Source organism: Lepidochelys olivacea, assembly GCF_965140295.1.
Source record: "Lepidochelys olivacea isolate rLepOli2 genome assembly, chromosome: 4".
Classification (NCBI taxonomy): Eukaryota; Metazoa; Chordata; order Testudines; family Cheloniidae; genus Lepidochelys; species Lepidochelys olivacea.
In genome coordinates, this window is record NC_140414.1 from 50178792 (window position 1) to 50198061 (window position 19270).

The window sequence follows — 19270 nt, forward strand, 5'->3', positions numbered from 1 at the left end:
TAGTACCCTTTTTTTCATGGAACAAATAATTGATTCCAGCCCAGCCGTTTTGGACTCTGACCCTCAAAAGTCACCTTGATCCCTAGCAGATGATGTATGGAGGACTTTAGGACCAGGGGAAGTCCGAGAGGAAGCAGGAGAATTGAACAGCTCCCACCTGCTCGGTTTGAATTGCCTTCGAAGTTTCATCTGCAGATTAAAAGTTTGCCTTGGAGGTTGGAGCAGTAGCCTCAGCCGCAAGTGACTCTCTCCTTCAGGTAGACACCGGGCCCTTCCTCGAAACATTCAGGAAAGCTCTTAAGTGAGCGCTGGTATCTGCAAGCATCGGCTTTTGGGGGAAGGAGGAGAGATTCTCCTGCTCTCTGGAGGCAGAAGCTGTTCGACTCATGTTTTCTTTGGATCATAGAAGAATTGCTCTGAGGGAACATTCAATCCTTCCTCTCTGCTTCTCCTGAAATGACAAGCTTGCTCATTGCTCTGAAATAGCTAACCCGTACCGGTGCAGTCATGCAATTGATCACTAGCACTTGGGGAGAGGGGCTTGCGTGAAACCTGGCGGGCAGTTCTGTGTCTGCAATGAAGTGGCCTTTCCTGTGCAGCATGTTCAGCGTTGGCAGGTACAGCATCCCGAGACCTGTCACCAGGAATCTGGAGGATCTGGACTCAGTGCAAAGTATCCTGCTGCACAGGTTAGTGTGAGGGGGAGGGGAGTTGAAAGGCAGGCGAGGGAGCTCACAGACCCTCCCTTTCCCACCAGGCACTCAGTTCAGACTGGTGAAGAGCTGTTTTGTTTTTTAATGTAACTAAAAGGCATTGGCAATTCTTGTTTTCCACTTTTTTTCTAGCTGCTTCCTCTGGGACAGGAGCAGCCGGATCTGATGTCCCCTCTGACCCCCGTACACACACACAGGCAATAGGATCTCCTGTAATTCCACTAATATGCTGTGATAAAGGGAACTTATCCAACCCCAGCTCTATAGGCACCCCGGAAAGGGGTGTATGCTAAACTTAAAAAAAATCTGGAAGGGCTAAGAACTACTGTGTGACACCCTCAGCCACTGAGCAACGAGCTTCCATTATAGAGAAAGGTAAAGAAAGAGATCATCTCTCACTGTACTCATTGCTTAGTTTACAGACCCTACTCCTGTGCATGGCACGCTGTGGCTGTGCTGTAACAGACACTTGATACTTACAAGAGGCAGCAGTTCAGTGCAGTAACTACTACCGCTCTCAGAACAAGGAAAACATTAAAACTGGGAGATGCAGTTATTAACTTTCCGCTTTCTCCAGGAGGGTGATTTGTGGGCAGAGAGTCTTTTGTTGTTCAGACAGGAAATGAGAATGTGCTGTTTCCCCCTTTTTCTGTTATTCAGTCGAGGGTGGGGAAATGTTTAATGTCTGACATACAAAAGAAACATGCTCGATAAGAAACCCAAACTTTCTCAGCATTATAGGAGCTGTGCGATTTGGAGACATGGGGGTAAAATGGATTGGATGCAGAGAATATTGAGCCGGGGCTGTTTGTGTCGGGTAACCAAGAGGATGGGAAGAATTTTTACCTTCTTAATGCTAAAACTAAATAAAAGGGCTGGCTGATTTTAGAATAATTAATCATTCTTTTGTTTAGCTCCCTGTTTTAAGGGAACTGGCATTTCCTGTAGTTGCCACATAGAGATGGAATGAACGCTGTATTGATACACTTTGTAAGGGTACTATAAAAATCTAAACAATACAATTTAAGGGATGCCGGGGCAATATACAGGCTTACACTTAATAGAAATGTTGGCGGGGAGGGGGACAAGAGGAATCACTTACATGATCATCTTGAATTTTTTTGCTTTAAAAAAAAAGCACAAAGCTATGCCAGATGGGAAATCGTCTGCACCTTTTAAGTGAGAGTGCAGGAGGAACGTTGAAAAGAAATTGCTTCTTTTCCCCCTTCCCCGCCCCCCGCTCTCACCATCCCTAAAATGCGATTTTCCAGTTTTCCCGAAAGAAGCACTCACAATGAGACCTTATCAAAGGGGCCCGTAAAGAAAGGACGCTAAAAGAGATTCCAAAGACCATTTCCCAGCACTAACTAGAAAAGGCTCTTGACTAAACCACACGTTACAATAGGAAAATGATTCTATTGAGCAGTATTTAATAAAAGCTCATAAGTAGCCTGTGTCTAATAGAGCATCTGTTTCTCAAAACACACTTTCTGCTCAATGACTTTATTTGCTATTGCAAATAAAATGCTGCAATCTGTCATGACAGTGCCAGCTCCAAATAGATATAGCTACTGAAACTGAAACCTAATTATTAATACAGCAGCTCTGTAGCCCAAAAGACAAATCTATGAAACTGAAAAAAGTTTAAAATCAATATCTACAAAATTGTAGCTATGAAAATAGAGACAAATACTACCCTGGAAATAAGTAGATAGGGAATTCTGGAATAGATCTGCCCTCATATCGCATTGTGAAGCAACTTTATCTGAATTACAGATAAATGCTCCCATATGCAACTGGGGACCCTCTGAAATCTGAACGGTATGGATGCATTTGTCAGTGACTGTAAAGCTGAGTGGGTGTTGTGGGTTTTTTTTAAGCCACAGTAGCAAAATGCTGCCCAGTAGTATTTCTTATTTTAATTTACTTTCCATGCACTGGAGTACTATTTGTACTTACATTTACATTTTGACTGACTGCAAAGAATAATTATATTCTTTGTGCTTAACCTATATGCCATAACTAAGTGATCCTAATAAAGGCTGTGGAATTTAACCCAAAAAAAAGCAAGTTGTGGAAAATAACTATTTCAAATTATTACTACTTTAAATGCTAATAGGCAATGGTTGCTGGAAATTAAAGTAGTTGGTGTCTCCATAAAATACTCCCCCAAAGGAGTCACATAGGTTGGTGTGGTCTTCCTGATTTTTTTTTCATATCTGTCTTCCAATATTTTGTTGTTCTTCTTACCTCTTACTTCACTGAGGACACCAATGACAGAGGAAAGGGAAAGAGGCAAAAAAAAAAAGGTGAAATCTGCATTTACTTATTTTGTATGTGGTATTTGCAAACGTGAAGGCGTTTTCCTCAAACTTTCTATTATTTTCTGTCACAAAGGCAGCCTTCACTCTGGCTTTAGGTTATCTTAATTTAAATACACTAATTTAAAATGAACACAGTTTCCCTGTTAAATTCACCTTGCCTGGCAGTAAACTGTCCCCACACAATACTAGCAGCAAAGTTGTGAACAAAAGGTTTTATGATGCTTGTTTCTTTGCTTTTATAAAGTATTAAAGACCTGAAAGTCCATGCCACTCACCTTTCAAACACAAGCTTTTTTTCTGTTTGTTTTTAACCTTACATTTTTTTTCATATTTGTATGTCTTCCCTTTCCTGTTTTGCTGAAGATGTCCCATGGAGAACACAAATGTACCCCTACATTGAAAGGGCCAGGGTAGTGAATCTTTAACAAAAGAGGGTTGTTGTTTTTTCTTCCAACTTTGTTTCAGTTATTTGAGCAAAGTAGGCGTTAACAAAAACAAACAGAATCTCAAACTAAAATGAAAATCACTTCCCCGCTCCACTGTGGTTTTACTTGCTTGGTATTTATAATATCATATTCCTACTAGTTCTCTAGTTGACCATAGAGTCTTCCAGGAGAAAAACAAGTAGAACAGACCTGAATTTCAGATGTTACAAGATTTTTTTGCTGCTTTTATTTATGTCTTCTCCCTTATCTTTAAAGAAACAAAACTTGTAACTTCAAAGTCCAGTGGAAAATGGGGGAGAGGGAGAAAGCTGGAGACCATTTAAAATGTTGTTAAGTGTTGGCAGTTAAGAAAGGCACATTCTGTTGTAGTCAAAGCACATTCATTGTTTGCTATGGTCTATTTATGCTGGCTATATTATGTAAAGGGGACATAGAGCTGGCAGATCCAGCCACCAGGAAATTGTCCTGGCTTGAGGGAATCTCTACATGGTATAGAGCCAGCAGCACAACAGATCTATGCAACATTTCCCCTCTCGATCCCCCCCAGCCTCTGACATTGGGGGTGTAGATGGAGGGGAAAGGGTGTAGCTGAAAACTCTCTGAGCTCTAGCTATTCCTGCAATGGTCCTTCAGGCTCATAGGTAACAGCCATGAGTTAAAGCAACCCTGGCTGGCCCCAAATACAGGAGGTGCAAAGGTGGCATGCAGCCACCATGTCATCACTTTCAGTCCTGCATGGAGCGGAATTCAGCCACACCCAAGACCCAGGCGTGTGTCTTGTCTATAATAGCCAAAGAAATCATGCTGGCATCTTTCTAGCAAATTATGTTTAATCATGGTTCCTAGATAAGGTGTTAAGATTGGGCCTTTTGACACAAGACCAGACTGTGCTATAAGAGAGTGTGGGCACTTCCATATTTATAAAAGCAAAACAACCAGTCTTTATCCTTCTACTACAAAAGAGAACACATTTTCTGCAAATGCCAGACTTTCCTTTTGCAACTTCCCATTGGAAGAGCCAATTACCAATGAATAACAGTGGAGAAAATAAATTTGTTAGTCTCTAAGGTGCCACAAGTACTCCTTTTCTTAGTGGAGAAAATAATACTCAAAAGGAATAGTTTAATTTTCAATTTAGTCAATAACTATCTCTATCTTCATTTATATAAAGTAATACATTAACCAGTTGTCTAATAGGAGATAGTTATTATATCAGTACCAATGACAGCCCGTGGCAGAACTCTTGCCATCTGTTTGTTGTTAATGCAGGAAGCACTGGAGAGAAGGTTCACTAGACTTCCAAGTCAAGAGTTCCAGTCCAGCTAATCATGTTAAATATAAAGGGTCTTCCATATGAATGATTATTTCAAAGCTGCTTATAATTTTTCTGTATAGGGAATGGTGGCAGCGTTTTCCCTTCTACAGAGATCTTATGGGAAATTCTGTCTTTATTCAAAAAACATCCTGCTGTGAGAGACAGTGCCTTTCCTTGGTTGTTTCCACAGCAGCAAAAGTCATAAATGTTTCAGAAAACATACTTGGGAGATTTGCCACTACTGCTTTCAGTAGACCAATGTTCTATGGTGCTTTGCTCCCTAATACGGTTAACCCTGTAAAACAGCAGAACATGGGCTTTCCTTCTTTTGCGGGGGGAAGCCTGTACTTCTCACTTGTTGAATTAACAACTGGAAACAATTAACCAACCCTTGAACTCAGTGAAATTTAACATAACGGAACCATCTGGCATAGACTATCACTTCTCAACAGAGACATTTTCATGCGCTGTTCACTGCATTAAAGGTGCTAGCAAATATAAATGGAATTAAGCAGGGAGGGATTGAATATCTCACCTCCATCTCATTATTAAATCCTGATTTCTTGTGTAATATTCCATTTAGAAAATCACTAGACATTGGGTAATTTGGAAGCGTTCATGTGTCTCCTGTTTATCCAAACTGTTTTGTTTTGAGGAGGTGAATTGCTTGAGAAGTTGGGGTGGGAGAGTTTCCCCTCCTGCTTCTTTGGAAGTAATAAAAGAAGGCAAGTCAGAGTATATCTTGCCTTTACGCCATGTCTTAAAATGACCAATTGCTAGTCTAAAATAGAAGTCATAGGTCTGAATTTGTTTAAGAATTCTCCACAATTAAGATTGGTATACTTCGAGTGAAATTTTTATGTCACCTAAGATAGGAAAAGCCTATCACTTCCTATCCTGAAGCTGAATGGAACAATTAGGGTTTTTTGTACTACTATAAAAAGAAAAGGAGTACTTGTGGCACCTTAGAGACTAACCAATTTATTTGAGCATAAGCTTTCGTGAGCTACAGCTCACTTCATCGGATGCATACTGTGGAAACTGCAGAAGACATATACACAGAGACCATGAAACAATACCTCCTCTCACCCCACTCTCCTGCTGGTAATAGCTTATCTAAAGTGATCACTCTCCTTACAATGTGTATGATAATCAAGTTGGGCCATTTCCAGCACAAATCCAGGTTCTCTCACCCTCCCTCCCCCCCTCCTCCCCACACACAAACTCACTCTCCTGCTGGTAATAGCCCATCCAAAGTGACCACTCTCTTTACAATGTGTATGATAATCAAGGTGGGCCATTTACAGCACAAATTCAGGTTTTCTCACCCCCCCCCCTGCCTTTTTCCAAAAACCACACACACAAACTCACTCTCCTGCTGGTAATAGCTTATCCAAAGTGACCACTCTCCTTATGCATCCGATGAAGTGAGCTGTAGCTCACGAAAGCTCATGCTCAAATAAATTGGTTAGTCTCTAAGGGGCCACAAGTACTCTTTTTCTCCTTACAATGTGTATGAAAATCAAGGTGGGCCATTTCCAGCACAAATCCAGGTTTTCTCACCCCCCACCCAAAACACACACACACAAACTCACTCTCCTGCTCGTAATAGCTTATCCAAAGTGACCACTCTCCCTACAATGTGCATGATAATCGAGGTGGGCCATTTCCAGCACAAATCCAAGTTTAACTAGAACATCGGGGGGGGGGGGGGAGGGGAGGGGAGGAAAAAACAAGGGGAAATAGGCTACCTTGCATAATGACTTAGCCACTCCCAGTCTCTATTTAAGTCTAAATTAATAGTATCCAATTTGCAAATGAATTCCAATTCAGCAGTTTCTCGCTGGAGTCTGGATTTGAAGTTTTTCTGTTTTAAGATAGCGACCTTCATGTCTATAATTGCGTGACCAGAGAGATTGAAGTGTTCTCCGAGTGGTTTATGAATGTTATAATTCTTGACATCTGATTTGTGTCCATTTATTCTTTTACGTAGAGACTGTCCAGTTTGACCAATGTACATGGCAGAGGGGCATTGCTGGCACATGAGGGCATATATCACATTGGTGGATGTGCAGGTGAACGAGCCTCTGATAGTGTGGATGATGTTGTTAGGCCCTGTGATGGTGTCCCCTGAATAGATATGTGGGCATAGTTGGCAACGTGCTTTGTTGCAAGGATAGGTTCCTGGGTTAGTGGTTCTGTTGTGTGGTATGTGGTTGTTGGTGAGTATTTGCTTCAGGTTGCGGGGCTGTCTGTAGGCAAGGACTGGCCTGTCTCCCAAGATTTGTGAGAGTGTTGGGTCATCCTTCAGGATAGGTTGTAGATCGTTAATAATGCGTTGGAGGGGTTTTAGTTGGGGGCTGAAGGTGACGGCTAGTGGCGTTCTGTTATTTTCTTTTTTAGGCCTGTCCTGTAGTAGGTGACTTCTGGGAACTCTTCTGTCTCTATCAATCTGTTTCTTCACTTCCGCAGGTGGGTATTGTAGTTGTAAGAATGCTTGATAGAGATCTTGTAGGTGTTTGTCTCTGTCTGAGGGGTTGGAGCAAATGCGGTTGTATCGCAGAGCTTGGCTGTAGACGATGGATCGTGTGGTGTGGTCAGGGTGAAAGCTGGAGGCATGTAGGTAGGAATAGCGGTCAGTAGGTTTCCGGTATAGGGTGGTGTATATGTGACCATTGTTTATTAGCACTGTAGTGTCCAGGAAGTGGATCTCTTGTGTGGACTGGACCAGGCTGAGGTTGATGGTGGGATGGAAATTGTTGAAATCATGGTGGAATTCCTCAAGGGCTTCTTTTCCATGGGTCCAGATGATGAAGATGTCATCAATATAGTGCAAGTAGAGTAGGGGCGTTAGGGGACGAGAGCTGAGGAAGCGTTGTCCTAAATCAGCCATAAAAATGTTGGCATACTGTGGGGCCATGCGGGTACCCATAGCAGTGCCGCTGATCTGAAGGTATACATTGTCCCCAACTGTAAAATAGTTATGGGTAAGGACAAAGTCACAAAGTTCAGCCACCAGGTTAGCCGTGACATTATCGGGGATAGTGTTCCTGACGGCTTGTAGTCCATCTTTGTGTGGAATGTTGGTGTAGAGGGCTTCTACATCCATAGTGGCCAGGATGGTGTTTTCAGGAAGATCACCGATGGACTGTAGTTTCCTCAGGAAGTCAGTGTTGTCTCGAAGGTAGCTGGGAGTGCTGGTAGCGTAGGGCCTGAGGAGGGAGTCTACATAGCCAGACAATCCTGCTATCAGGGTGCCAATGCCTGAGATGATGGGGCACCCAGGATTTCCAGGTTTATGGATCTTGGGTAGTAGATAGAATATCCCAGGTCGGGGTTCCAGGGGTGCGTCTGTGCGGATTTGATCTTGTGCTTTTTCAGGAAGTTTCTTGAGCAAATGCTGTAGTTGCTTTTGGTAACTCTCAGTGGGATTATAGGGTAATGGCTTGTAGAAAGTGGTGTTGGAGAGCTGTCGAGCAGCCTCTTCTTCATATTCCGACCTATTCATGATGACAACAGCACCTCCTTTGTCAGCCTTTTTGATTATGATGTCAGAGTTGTTTCTGAGGCTGTGGATGGCATTGTGTTCTGCACGGCTGAGGTTACGGGGCAAGTGATGCTGCTTTTCTACAATTTCAGCCCGTGCACGTCGGCGGAAGCATTCTATGTAGAAGTCCAGTCTGCTGTTTCGACCTTCAGGAGGAGTCCACCTAGAATCCTTCTTTTTGTAATGTTGGTAGGGAGGCCTCTGTGGATTAGTATGTTGTTCAGAGGTATTTTGGAAATATTCCTTGAGTCGGAGACGTTGAAAATAGGATTCTAGGTCACCACAGAACTGTATCATGTTCGTGGGGGTGGAGGAGCAGAAGGAGAGGCCCCGAGATAGGACAGCTTCTTCTGCTGGGCTGAGAGTATAGTTGGATAGGTTAACAATATTGCTGGGTGGGTTGAGGGAACCATTGCTGTGGCTCCTTGAAGCATGTAGTAGTTTAGAAAGTTTAGTGTCCTTTTTCTTTTGTAGAGAAGCAAAGTGTGCATTGTAAATGGCTTGTCTAGTTTTAGTAAATTCCAGCCACGAGGAAGTTTGTGTGGAAGGTTGGTTTTTTATGAGAGTATCCAGTTCTGAGAGCTCATTCTTAATCTTTCCCTGTTTGCTGTAGAGGATGTTGATCAGGTGATCCCTCCAACGCATTATTAAGGATCTACAACCTATCCTGAAGGATGACCCAACACTCTCACATATCTTGGAAGACAGGCCAGTCCTTGCCTACAGATAGCCCCCCAACCTGAAGCAAGTACTCACCAACAACCACATACCACACAACAGAACCACTAACCCAGGAACCTATCCTTGCAACAAAGCCCGTTGCCAACTGTGCCCACATATCTATTCGGGGACACCATCACAGGGCCTAATAACATCAGCCACACTATCAGAGGCTCGTTCACCTGCACATCCACCAATGTGATACATGCCATCATGTGCCAGCAATGCCTCTCTGCCATGTACATTGGTCAAACTGGACAGTCTCTACATAAAAGAATAAATGGACACAAATCAGATGTCAAGAATTATAACATTCATAAACCAGTCGGAGAACACTTCAATCTCTCTGGTCACGCAATCACAGACATGAAGGTCGCTATCTTAAAACAAAAAAACTTCAAATCCAGACTCCAGCGAGAAACTGCTGAATTGGAATTCATTTGCAAATTGGATACTATTAATTTAGGCTTAAATAGAGACTGGGAGTGGCTAAGTCATTATGCAAGGTAGCCTATTTCCCCTTGTTTTTTCCTACCCCCCTCCCCCAGACGTTCTGGTTAAACTTGGATTTGTGCTGGAAATGGCCCACCTTGATTATCATGCACATTGTAGGGAGAGTGGTCACTTTGGATAAGCTATTACGAGCAGGAGAGTGAGTTTGTGTGTGTATGTTTGGGGTGGGGGGGGGGTTGTGAGAAAACCTGGATTTGTGCTGGAAATGGCCCACCTTGATTTTCATACACATTGTAAGGAGAGTGGTCACTTTGGATGGGCTGTTACCAGCAGGAGAGTGAGTTTGTGTGTGTGGTTTTTGGAAAAGGGGGGGGTGGGGTGAGAGGACCTGGATTTGTGCTGGAAATGGCCCAACTTGATTATCATACACATTGTAAGGAGAGTGATCACTTTAGATAAGCTATTACCAGCAGGAGAGTGGGGTGGGAGGAGGTATTGTTTCATGGTCTCTGTGTATATAATGTCTTCCGCAGTTTCCACAGTATGCATCCGATGACGTGAGCTGTAGCTCACGAAAGCTTATGCTCAAATAAATTGGTTAGTCTCTAAGGTGCCACAAGTACTCCTTTTCTTTTTGCGAATACAGACTAGCACGGCTGTTACTCTGAAACTTGTACTACTATGTTTTCTTAATTTTCTCTTATTTTCTTCCATAAGAGCATATATACATGTATCCTTCCCTATATGTGGATGGAGTGGTATGACAAAAACCCATATACTTGCATTCAGTAGATAACAGGCTTTTACTTTTAGGAGCAAAAGCACAACTCTTGCCTAGAGCCTACTTCAGAGGGACCACAAAGTTCTAGTCTGAGATTTCTGTAACAGTTCCAGTTGAAAAGTTAGTTGTGTAGCTAAGGACATGTGTCCAAAGCACTCCTTTGTCTGTTAATTCACTTAGAATCCTTTGTTCGCTAGTTAACATTTTCTGAGACTGTCTCAAGTACGGAAGTTTCACACTAGAATCTTAGGTTTCAGAGTAACAGCCGTGTTAGTCTGTATTCGCAAAAAGAAAAGGAGTACTTGTGGCACCTTAGAGACTAACCAATTTATTAGAGCATAAGCTTTCGTGAGCTACAGCTCAAGCTCCAGCAGTGTAACGTCTAGATCTTCAGAACACAGATCAATTCCACAGTTTTAGAAATGTTCCAACAAGTATTTTCCATCCCATTCTGCATGTACCCTAACATCCTGTTGCATTTATTGACTGTAGCTGCGCATCCAGCATAGGTTTTCATTGAACTGTCTACTGTGACACCCAGCTTTTGAGTTGATAGAATCCTATTGGATGCCTTAATTTTTTTCCTCTGATGTGTATTACTCTGCACTTGTTGACATTGAATTTCATTTACAATGTGTTGCTCATTTAGGTCTCTGAAGTTCTTCACTCCTCCGTGGTTCAGACTAACCTAAATAACTTTGTGTCATCTGCAAACTTACTACCTCACTACTCACCCGCCTTTCAGATCATTTAATAAATGTATGAAACCTTGAGGCACTCTGCTGTTAACCTTTTTTTGCCATGGTGGAAACTGTCTATTTAATCCCACGCTTTCTGTCTGCAAGCCAGTTTTTGATATATGGTGATCATTTTGCTTCTCACCAAGTGCCTACTTAGCTTCTTTAGGAGCCTCTTGTGCAGGACCTTGTCAAAGGCCTTTTGGAATTCTCAATAAATTGTCAGCTAGTTCTCCTTTATCCACTACTATCCTGATGTGTTCAGAGAATTTTAGATTACTGAAACTCAGCCAGATAACATGTTAAAACTACAACTTGCCTTGTCTGCAATGGAATTTCAACAATTATCTAACATGTTAAAAATACCCTTTTTCCCCCTCCTAATAAAAGGCCTCATGCATCGTCTGGACTGGGATTTAAAGTTGTGATATTAACATGTTAACTTTCACATGCTAACTAGCTAACTAGTACATTTTAAGTATACTGTAATGGCACACTGCTTTTAACAGGTGCTAAATTGGTCAATTCAAAGCCTAGGATTTCCCCAAGGCTTCAACTCAGCCAATCTAGCAGGTTAAAGGCAGTAGTTTTGTCTACACTTCTTAAATTCTAATCTAGATAAGGCCATAATGAAAAACTACCATGAACCAGCCAAAGCCTCTGCCAAAGGTTAAACTGCTGCTGTGGCAACTAATCAATAAGCTTTAACCTTGTAGTGTGTAGACTTGAACCATGTTTACAGCTAACCATACCAGTAATCAGAGGGGTAGCCGTGTTAGTCTGTATCCGCAAAAACAACAAGGAGTCCGGTGGCACGTTAAAGACAAACAGATTTATTTGGGTATAAGCTTTCGTGGGTAAAAACCCCAGTTCTTCAGTTCATGGGTAAAAAAACCCATGCCCAAATAAATCTGTTTGTCTTTAAGGTTCCACCGGACTCCCCATACCAGTAATGTGTTACAAAGAAAATTCAAAACTGTGGTGTGGATAGGGCTTTAAAGTACATTATTAACTAGTAATTGCATTAGATCTGAATTGAAAATAATTTCAAGGTTTTAACATCTGCTTTTTTTTTTTTTATTACTGGAACAAGATCTACGGTTTGGGAAAGGTTTAGAGTTCCTTAAAAATGAGCTGGATCCCAAAAATGTTTGAAAACTGTTACAGGCCACATGAACATCCCAAAGTGACCCTTTTAATGTTGTTTGTTTGTTTTTTGAAAACTATAATTTCACATGAAGCAATTTGTAAAATTAAAGCTGATTCCATGTAAACATTTGCTTCTACTGAGCTAACCATATTGATGTATTATGTGCCTTCTAGCAATAAGCAAGCCATCAGTTAATCCCAAATATTGGTTGTATTTGAACACATGCTTGCTTTTGGGATAGCAGGTGTAATGGGGAATCACTACTGGAAATAAACCCAGAAGGTTATGTTCAGCTTCTGTCTTATCTTAGTTCAGTTCTGGGGCAGGGAGTGGGGCCTGGTGGATAGAAAGTGAACAGAGACTCAAAACACCTAGGTTCTGTTCTTGGCTCTGTCACCAGTTCTGCTGGGTGACTTTAGGCAAATCACTGTGCCTCAGTTTCCCTACCAGTAAAGTGGGGATAACAATACTGACTCCTTTTGCAAAGCGGTAAGAGATCGACTGGTGAAAAGCCTTGGAAAAGAGCTAGGGCTTATTGGTATGGTGTGAAATACACCGCAGCCCTGAGTCTTTTCACGGCTGGTGCCGGGGTCTATCCCACGCTTTTCTGCCTGATCCCTCGCAAACGAAGGTGCAGTCCGCTCGTCAGGCTGAGCCGTGGGCTGGGGAGATGGGAATCGGTACCCTCGCCCTGGCATGCGGCCACGGGCGCCATTAGGGCACAAGGGTTGTGTCTGTCGCTCCGGCCCCGGCTGCCCGCGCCTCTTCTGATCGCACAGCGCCCGGCGGGAGCGCTCCCGGGCTGAGGCCGAGTCGGAGCCCGCGCCTAGCGGGGAGCCCCCCGCGCTGTTCCGCAGTCCCGGACCCTGTGCCGCCTGCTGCGGGGCCGGGGGGGGGCGCTCAGGCCGGTAGGGGCCCGAACCCGCCGGCGCTAGCCGGTCGCTGCTGCAGCAGGAGCAGCCTCGCAGCCACCGGCCGCTCTCTCTCAACTGGGCTTCTCCCGTCTCCATGGCACCCGGCCGGCCGCACCAATAGAAGGGCGGGGCGGGCATCACGTGCCCCCCTCGTGCTTCCGGGGGCTGGTATCATGGCGGCTGGGGGCTGCTTGGCTTCGTAGTGGTGAGGCGACATCGTGCCCCCTCCCCCCCGGCATGGAAGAGCCGCTGTTCCTCGAGATGCCTCGGGGGCTGGCACCGCGGCAGGAGGGGGAAGAAGCTGCGGGCGGCGGCGACAGCAGCGAGACCGGCTCCTGCTCTGCATCGTTCTCCGGGGGCTCTGAGTAAGGGCGCCCCCACCCCCGTGGGCCTGGGGCAGAGAGTGACCGTGTTCTCTGGCCCTCGGGAGGGAAGGACTCGGATCTGGCCAGCGTGCGCCGTCCCCTGGGGTCAGGCGCTGCAGCCAGCCAGGGTGGCTGGCGTCCAGGGCGCCAGGTGTGAGACAGCGCACCTCGGCATCCTAAGGCTCCTGACGCCCAGCTCCATTCAGGAGAGCTTGGATTTCACGCTCCCCTTTTCCACTCGTCAGTTGTGAGAACTCGGGCAAATAGCTTCACTCTGTGTGCCTCTGTTTTCCACCGTAGAAAAGGGATAGGAAGGACCTCCTGCACTGGTGTCCTGTCAGAAAGTACTTTGGGGCGGAAGGTACTGTAAAAGGGGAAATGGTCTCAGGACAGTTTCAGCCCTTATATTTGAGTCCATATAGGGTGGTTCAGTTAGTCAATTTCTGTTAGTCTTATTAATAATTTAAATAGCTCCCAGAAGGGGACTTGGCTGTTTAACTGTAATAACAAAACTGTTACAAATATTATGTTTAAAATAACTATTCATGCATAAATATGAATGTGCCAAGTATTATGTATTTCCTTAGATTGTGGCAGCTGGGATCTGAAAACCTAAAGTTAGGCTCTTAAGTCCATATTTAGATACCTAGATAAGTGGTGTAATTTGCTCCTAGGAGCTTCTGTTAATTTCAGATGGCTACAACTTTTGTTATTTTAGGGTTACACTGTTGTCCGTTCCCCTAGCTAAAACATGTTCATTCCCCCCTTCCACAAGTTTTGGGCAGAAAACTGATTTATTTATTTTTTACTCTGTTTCCAAAACATTGTTCATTTTATGCTGGTGGTAGGGTAAAGCCTGGTCTACGCTTAAAATTTAGGTCGACGTAGCTACATCACAGATATGTGAAAAATCCACATGCCTGAACTCTGTAGCCATGCTGACCTAACCCCAGTGTAGATGCAGCTAGATTGATGAAAAAATGCCTCTGTTGACTTAGCTACTATTGTTTGATGTAGACTGTGGCCTACCGTACACTACAAGGTTAGGTCGATTTAAGCTGCCTTGCATCAACCTAGCTGTGAGAGTGTCTTCACTTAATTTGACTCCCGGTGATGTAAGTGAGTGCTGATTTAGTAACCTCACCTTCCTGAGTGACATACAGTCATGGTCAATGCAATGTCAGTGTAGACACTTCGTGGCTTACATCGACTGTTACTGGCTTTGAGGAGCAGCCTCATAATGTCCCACACTGACAATACAGTTGATACAAGCACTTCTGGTGAGGATGCACACCACGAACACAAGGAGCCACGTGTGCGTGCACACAAGCGATTTAATAACTGTGATGGCTGTATGCTGACATAAGTTAGGTCAACATAAATTTGTAGTGTAGACATGATGTGCCTGTACAGTTACGTAGTGTAAATGTGGCTTGAGTTTTCTGTGACTCCTTGCTATGTTTGGTGGAATGAGTAAGGGCCTCAGTCCACAGAAGTAGCAAACACCTTGAAATCTACAGAAACCTGTTACTTCTGCACAGCTAACCTGCGTCCTGATCCTTTCCCTGGCATCAGAATCCTGAAATATCCTTGCTACTGTTGTCTAACCTTCCTTTTGATTATACTACTCCAGCCTCTGTTTTAGTGACTATTTTAGCTTAAGGCTGGAGTAGCAGCCTCAGAGTAGTTTTGCTACTACAGTATGGTCTGGAAGTATGTGTAGGATTTCTTCTCTTCCAGAAACATCAGTAAGATTCACAGTTAACACTCTAATGAGATGCATAGAAACAGTGTATGGTTCTTCTGGAGGCAAATCCTGTTCCCTGCAGATGATAATCTTGTAACTAAGGGCAGGTCTAAGCTTAAAGTGCTGCGTCACTGCAGCTTCGCTGATGTAGTTGTGCCCCTGTAGCGCTTTAATGAAGATGCTTTAAGCCACTGGTGGGCAACCTGTGGCCTGCACACAGCCCACCACTGCTCTGAGCCAATAGGAGCGAGCCTCTCCCATCAGCTTAGTTAATCCATCTCCTTGACAGGCCACATCAGAGTTTGGGAGCCAGACCTCATGGCTCGGTGGCAATCAGCCTGGAAGCACTGAGAGCCTTTTTCAAGCTGGAGCTCTTGGAGCTTCCAGGCTCCCTGCTGCAGAGCCAGGGCTCCCCAGCTCTTCAGCATAGATCCTAAAAGCCCTGGGTACTGGTCTCCCCAGCAGCCCACCAGGCAAGCTGGCAGAAAACCAGGCAGGGTTCTGAGGAAACCCTGCCTGTTTCATAAGAAGTTTATCAAAAACAACACGTTTCCACAAAACATTTCAACAAATTAGCATTTTCTGCCAAAAACCTGTTTCATCAGGAAATTCCATACCAGCTGTAGTTGCCATGTTTTGGTTGTGATTCATATGCACTATGCATATGCATATGCACCTCTGTTCTCCTTTCCGCATTTGTCATTGTGTGGGTAAAATTCTGTTAAAACCTTAATCTGTTAGTATAGATTTCTTTTTGTTTAGAAAGTAACAAATATGTGTGTGGCTAGACAATTATTGGAAATATTTCTATAATAGTTCTAGATTTGGTTTCAGCAGAGGGAGAAGAGAGTTAGTTTTTGCACAATATGCGGACTAATGGTTGGAGGTTGAAGTACTTCAGTATGTTGCATAGCTGACCTATGTTCTTAATTTGTAATTTTAGAATACAGACTATTTTTAAAAGCAGTCCTATTTCTGTCTGCCTCTATTGTTTTCAAAGTTTTTTGTTTGGCTGTAAGATCAGAGCACGGATTATACATACATCCATTCTAGTACATCTTTATTCATATTTTTACCAAGATACCTGGACAGACGTTTTGTAGCTGACTCTGAAAGCACAGCAATGCTAGTTAGATGTAATTCATAGGTTTCAAAGTGTAAATTTGTATGAAAACTGATATCCTGCTCTAATCAGTATATTGTCCCAACTACTTCAGTGTCAAAATCCCTACTAATGAACCAAGGACATTCATGTTCATGCCTACTTCTCTAACAAATTTCATTTCTTGAGGCCATATTATATTGAGGGGGAGGAAGAATAACTTCCTATGTTCAGCTTATACAGTTTCTTTCAAATCTTTACCCAGGAAGGAAGAGCCTTAGTGGATGGGTGAGGCTGTGTAGGTCGTGTGGCCCCATCATCTTGTAGATTCATGGGGAAGGAAACTCCCAGGCCTATACAAATTTGATCCCTCTGTGCTTCTGCTCTGCTTGCTACTCTCTCCCCAGTTGCAGTGTTCCTGTGGAAGCTGGGGGTATGAGGGTGGGAAAGACTTGGAGACTCAGTTAATTTTTCCCCCAAGCAGCATGAACTTGTGTGCAGATGTTTGTTTGACTACAGATGGCGAATGCTGTGCAGAATGACTCCTTCTGCCACCAAGTTATTTATATTAGCAATTAGGAGTCCAGCTATAGGCTAGGACCCCATTAGGGTAGGGGGCTGTACAAACACAGAAAAAATATATTCCCTGCTTCCAAGTCGTTACAGTCTAAGGGCTTGTCTACGCTGGCACTTCACAGCGCTGCAACTTTCTTGCTCAGGGGGGTGAAAAAACGCTACCCTGAGCGCAGCAAATTTCAGCACTGTAAAGTGCCAGTGTAAACAGTGCACCAGCACTGGGAGCTAAGTCTCTCGTGGAGGGGAGTTTTTTAGACTGCTGGGAGAGCGCTCTCTCTTTCCCAGCCCTCTGCTGTGACTACACAAGCCATGTTAAAGCGCTGCCATGGCAGTGCTTTAGCGTTGCCAGTGTAGACTAGCCCTAAGTAACCAAAACTGTGAATCTCCCTCAGAAGGGCTCTTATGGGGTCTCAGGAAGGAAAAATAGTATCATGGAGTTCCTTCATAAGCATTCTATCGGAAATTTGTCCAGATGGAGTCACCTTAATTGTCCCTTAAACCTTCAGTTATATAGCTGACTGTATATAATGTGCTTTACTCACCTAAACCCATGGAAACCTATATTACCATAAGAGTACTCTTAATTTAGACTGACTGTGGAACTAAGATTGTACTGTTATCAGTTCTAAATGGAAGCTTATTTTATTGACACTTAAAAATAAACCCAGTTGGGATAGGGAAGGGAGGTAGAAATCTACCCATAAACAAAGCATTAATAGTCTGTTATTTTATTGCTAAAGTACACTTTACTAACTCAGTTTTTATTGGTATGCTGTTCATAAATGCCATCAATACAACTGTTCTTTCTGATGGCTTAAGGGATGAACATGGGAGAGAATGGACAGGATGTCATTCTTGTTTGACTAAAAGAAAATCCCTCACTCTGATGGATAATGGTTACTTATTCAGACATGGCTTTGAAAGGAACAATTCAATGAAATTGGCTTCTGTGAATGATGCTTTTGCAATGGATGAACAGTAAGACACTATGAAAAGCTACTTCAGACTCTAGAAGGGCAGTTGTGGTTTTCTGCCCCCACTGCCCGCTTTTTTTTATTCCTTTCTCCCTGTAAGGATTTTTATATTCAACATGATCTAGAGCACCAATGCCATAGAATTTCAAGAGGCAGACTTTTTCTCACCCCCTCCCCGAAGTAAACAAATGTAGTTGGTATTGCTGTCTTCCTTGTCTGCATTAGCATTTAATTCTCTCTTTCTCTCTCTCAGCGACCTTGAGCCTGAATGGTTGGACAGTGTGCAGAAAAATGGGGAATTATTTTATCTAGAACTGAGTGAAGGTGAAGAAGAAACTCTTCTTCAAGACATCTCTTTGGAGGTGGCTGCAGGGAATCATGTCAGGTTCCGTGAAAATGAAGCTGAGGTTATTCAAGAGGGATCACGAAAAGAAAGAAAGTATGAACCCAGACTGAAAAAAATCACCAAAATTTTAAAAAAGAAAAGCCTTTTACCAAAGCATTCTGGTAAGAAAGGAACTGGTGGTAGTGATGGGCATCCTTCCGGCCCAACCTCCATACTGAAACACCAATCCACTCAGAAGGTGGGAGTCATAGTCCAGCAACGGTATAAAGATGTTTGTGTCTATGTAAATCCAAAAAGACTACCCAGTGCTGGAGCAGGGGGAAAACTCAAGCTTCTGGAGGCATTGGTAGGGATTGTTCATCAGTCTTCATGGAGCAGCAGAAGAGCTGAAAAGCAAGGAGAACAAGACAGAAGCAACAAAGGGATCAATGAAGAGAAGCTTGTAGTTCATGGCTTGGTCCCAGGCAGCTCAGCCATAAAAACAGGTCAAATCTTGATTGGTAAGTAACCCAATGAACACTGACATGTGCTTACTCCCATTAAAACCAATACAGATACTGATTTACTCTTCAAACTGTAGCAAAACCTAGACTAACAAGCATTTTCAGTAGAGGGATAACTTAAATATTTCTGAGATTTTAAATATATTTGAGCTGGTCAGCTCATAACTGAGGTTCTACTGTAACTGGAATTTAGTTGAACACAAAATGGCATATATAACTTATTTTTATTAAACAAAACAGCCATATGTTTTGGATACATAAACTTCTCTTATCAAAATATGATTCACATTTACAGCTATCTTATAAGTAGTTTAGGACCCAACAAATTTTGTATTAAATTCAGCTTTCATTTTAAACAGATTTATCTTCTAAAAGAAAACCATTGTAATTTGAAAAAAAATGTGGATTTCAATAAAAAAAATCTAACGTTTTTATTAAAATTTTTATCCACATTGAGCTACAGGCACATAGGCTATTCATAGATTACCAACAAGCAATGAATGTATCTTTGTGCTCCTGGCGTGCTGCTGTGGTTTTCTGTTGGGTCTTGGATCACT

At 43.2% G+C, this 19270-nt stretch overlaps 1 protein-coding gene across 4 annotated transcripts in view; it reads left to right on the plus strand.

The window, feature by feature from the left end:
- Positions 1-210: 210 nt before the first annotated feature.
- The window catches only part of INTU (inturned planar cell polarity protein), a 112642-nt gene continuing 93582 nt past the window's right edge, over positions 211-19270 (plus strand). For 2 of the 4 annotated variants that reach the window (XM_084626363.1, XM_084626365.1), the window contains exons 1-2: positions 211-689; positions 18118-18710. In XM_084626363.1, the coding sequence (XP_084482489.1) occupies positions 577-689; positions 18118-18710 (706 nt within the window). In that variant the 5' untranslated portion in view covers positions 211-576. Of the gene's footprint in view, positions 690-13269; positions 13466-18117; positions 18711-19270 lie in introns of those variants that run through there. The other 2 variants (XM_084626362.1, XM_084626364.1) reach the window with 1 other exon arrangement.